This window comes from Stegastes partitus, unplaced genomic scaffold (assembly GCF_000690725.1).
Source record: "Stegastes partitus isolate 25-593 unplaced genomic scaffold, Stegastes_partitus-1.0.2 Scaffold212, whole genome shotgun sequence".
Lineage (NCBI taxonomy): Eukaryota > Metazoa > Chordata > Actinopteri > Pomacentridae > Stegastes > Stegastes partitus.
The window spans coordinates 144176-146748 of record NW_007577943.1 but is presented as its reverse complement, the minus strand read 5'-3'; the positions used below and the strand labels follow the sequence as shown (position 1 = coordinate 146748).

Genomic DNA, 2573 nt, shown 5'->3' with positions numbered 1-2573 from the left:
TCAGATCCAGTGTTTTAACTGCTGTCTCAGTGGTTTTGTGTCATTCTTCTTGCATGAAAGTTTTTGATAGTGTCTCATTTGTAAATGCTACATCGCGTTTTAAATCTTTTACACAGTGAATTTTGCACTGAGGCTTAAAAAAAACACTTGCTATATCTGTCCACAAATTCATCATTAGATATGTTCCATATATATTTAAGCCCTACTTTACAGAAAGACTAAAGGGTGACGACTGCTGTATTCGTCTCATGGTTTACTCAGAACAAAGAATGGCCTGGAAACATGGGAAAATGGCAGACGATGTCAATTTGGTCTGAAGTGGGAGGAAAAAGTCAAAGTAGATGAGTGTCTGGTTTTGCATGTACAGATACAGGTGCATGCTCACACACATGCTCATTTTCAACATAAAGTGCTACACCTCTATGGAAACAGCACAACAATGCACATACAGTCTGTTTCACCAATCTGAAGTACTATCCAACAACTTGATTCAACTAAAACAAAGAGTAAAACTAGGTGTACAACCCATAAAATAAAACGTATAAACTCAAAGAACACCAGCTGTTTATAAGATGCTCTGAGTGGAAGTTAAATGAGGTGAACACAGGCAAAAGCAAAAATCAACAAGCAGCCAAACATTAGTGGAGGTGAAGGGGTGTGTGTTGCTCTTACCCATCCTGAGTTGCAGGATATTCACACTCCTGTCCGATGGGGAATGTTCCACTTGGGTACAACTCACAGATGGGCACAGACGGGGGATCGGTCTGAGATTTGGCTGAAAAGGCGACAGAGAAGCTTTAAAACATCGTCCTCCACTCACAAGCACAAGCCTGCAGCCTTTAGTTAAAACGTCACCAACTTACGTCCTTTCTTCTTCTTTTTCTTCTTCTTCTTTTTCCCTGCCGAGTTTTCGCCATCGTCTCCATCTGTGCAATTGACGGTACTGTTGTTACACCAACTACCAAATCTGAGGTTCACTTGAGATATGTCAACGCTGTCACATGAAACAGCTGATGTGTGTTTGTCAGACGACAGAGACAATCACCTTCCTCGCCGTCCTCCTCCTTCTCTTTGTCCTCTATCGCCTGCTTCTCCAGCTGTTTGGTCACTTCGGCCACTCCATCTGCCTCGGCTTCAGTGCCTGCAGCAGAAAACCCGTCATCAATAAAAAGTCTGATAAAGGTACAAACGAGCAGTTGCTGAAACGAGCTGCGTATTACTCACTGAAAAAAGTAGAGGGGGGTGTGAGGAAAACAAAAGGGGTGCAAAGATCAGCACAAATATGAATCCTTCAGCATTCAGTGGAGCAGGTGTACAAAGATTTGTTCATAGCAGCTAAAAATGAAGAGTTGTCTCTCTGTAATACCAGTAAAATAAAGGAAAAATTGCCCAAAACATTCAAAAATAAGGCTCCTTTTTCCCTCACACAGAAAACTAACCAGATACAGACCCTCGACTTTTAAAATCTGTATTCTACATTATGTTTTATGCAAAACAATCAAGCAGAGAGGCTACAAATCCAGTCAAAAATGCTGAGTTTAGCATTTCATACCCTAAAAAAAAGTACTTAATTCAACTGGCCTCAATATGACACAGCAGCCTGGATCAATGCATCTCTATTTAAAAATGTGCAGTGTGCAGTTAAAAATCCTCAGAACTCTGACAGCTCTGACACGGAGCGCATTACTGAGGATTTGTCAGCGTGAGAGTCGTCCCATAAATACTCAAAGTGGCAGCTTTGCCAACTAATGATTACTGATATAATGTGGGTGTTAATAAAGAGCAACTTCTTCAACATAAGCAGAAAAGAAAAGAAGGATGTGTGGGGAAAAAGTAGGATAACACAGTAAGGGGAGAAAATTAAGAATTACATATTATTTATAATTAATAGCACCATTAATATATTGTATTTAAAATGATGTCTGTCTACGAAAACAAGCCCGAATCCAAAACAAGCAGGTTCTCCAGCAACGACTTGAGAGCATCAACAGAAGAAGTAGGGATCCCAGAGCATTGAAGGGAGAACAAAATCTTCCTCCAGCAAAACAACACACTGCACAAGACGGTTCAGGATCTCCAGCTGACTATCTAAAACCTAAATCACCTGCAAGAGAAATGTAGGACGAAGCAGCAGGAGAGCCGAGCCCTAAGGGAACAAAACATCAACCTGGAGTGACAGGTTCAGGAGCTGACAGACAAAGTTGGGAGATGAAGAAAGAATGAACTGTTCCCAACTGAAAGCCAAGAAAAAAAAGCTGAAATTACAACCTCTGATATAAAATCCTGGAGCCGAAGGAGGAATACAGACATGCAAAACCTTTCCTCGATAAATATCAACAAATCAAAGCTGAGGTGGAGGCCGTTTGCTGCCAGAAGATGATCTTGGAGCAGGAATTCCAGAAGCTTCAGAACGAGCTCAGGCAATTCAAAGCTTTAGACGGCGGCTGTAATGAGATTAAATCAACCATGGAACTCTTGGCCGCGACAATTCTGTCCTCTGCAACAGCAGCGTTCAGGAGCTCTCTGAAAGCGTGGAGGACAAATATGAAGCTGTCACAGCAGAGAGAGAGAGA

General features: G+C 41.7%; 1 protein-coding gene across 1 annotated transcript in view; it reads right to left on the bottom strand.

The window, feature by feature from the left end:
* The window catches only part of LOC103356637 (methionine aminopeptidase 2), a 12422-nt gene that overhangs the window by 7138 nt on the left and 2711 nt on the right, over positions 1 to 2573 (bottom strand). The window contains exons 2-4 of the mRNA XM_008280863.1: positions 1046 to 1141; positions 864 to 926; positions 673 to 775 (exon numbers count right to left, since the gene is read on the bottom strand). Of these exons, the coding sequence (XP_008279085.1) occupies positions 673 to 775; positions 864 to 926; positions 1046 to 1141 (262 nt within the window). The remainder of the gene's footprint in view (positions 1 to 672; positions 776 to 863; positions 927 to 1045; positions 1142 to 2573) is intronic.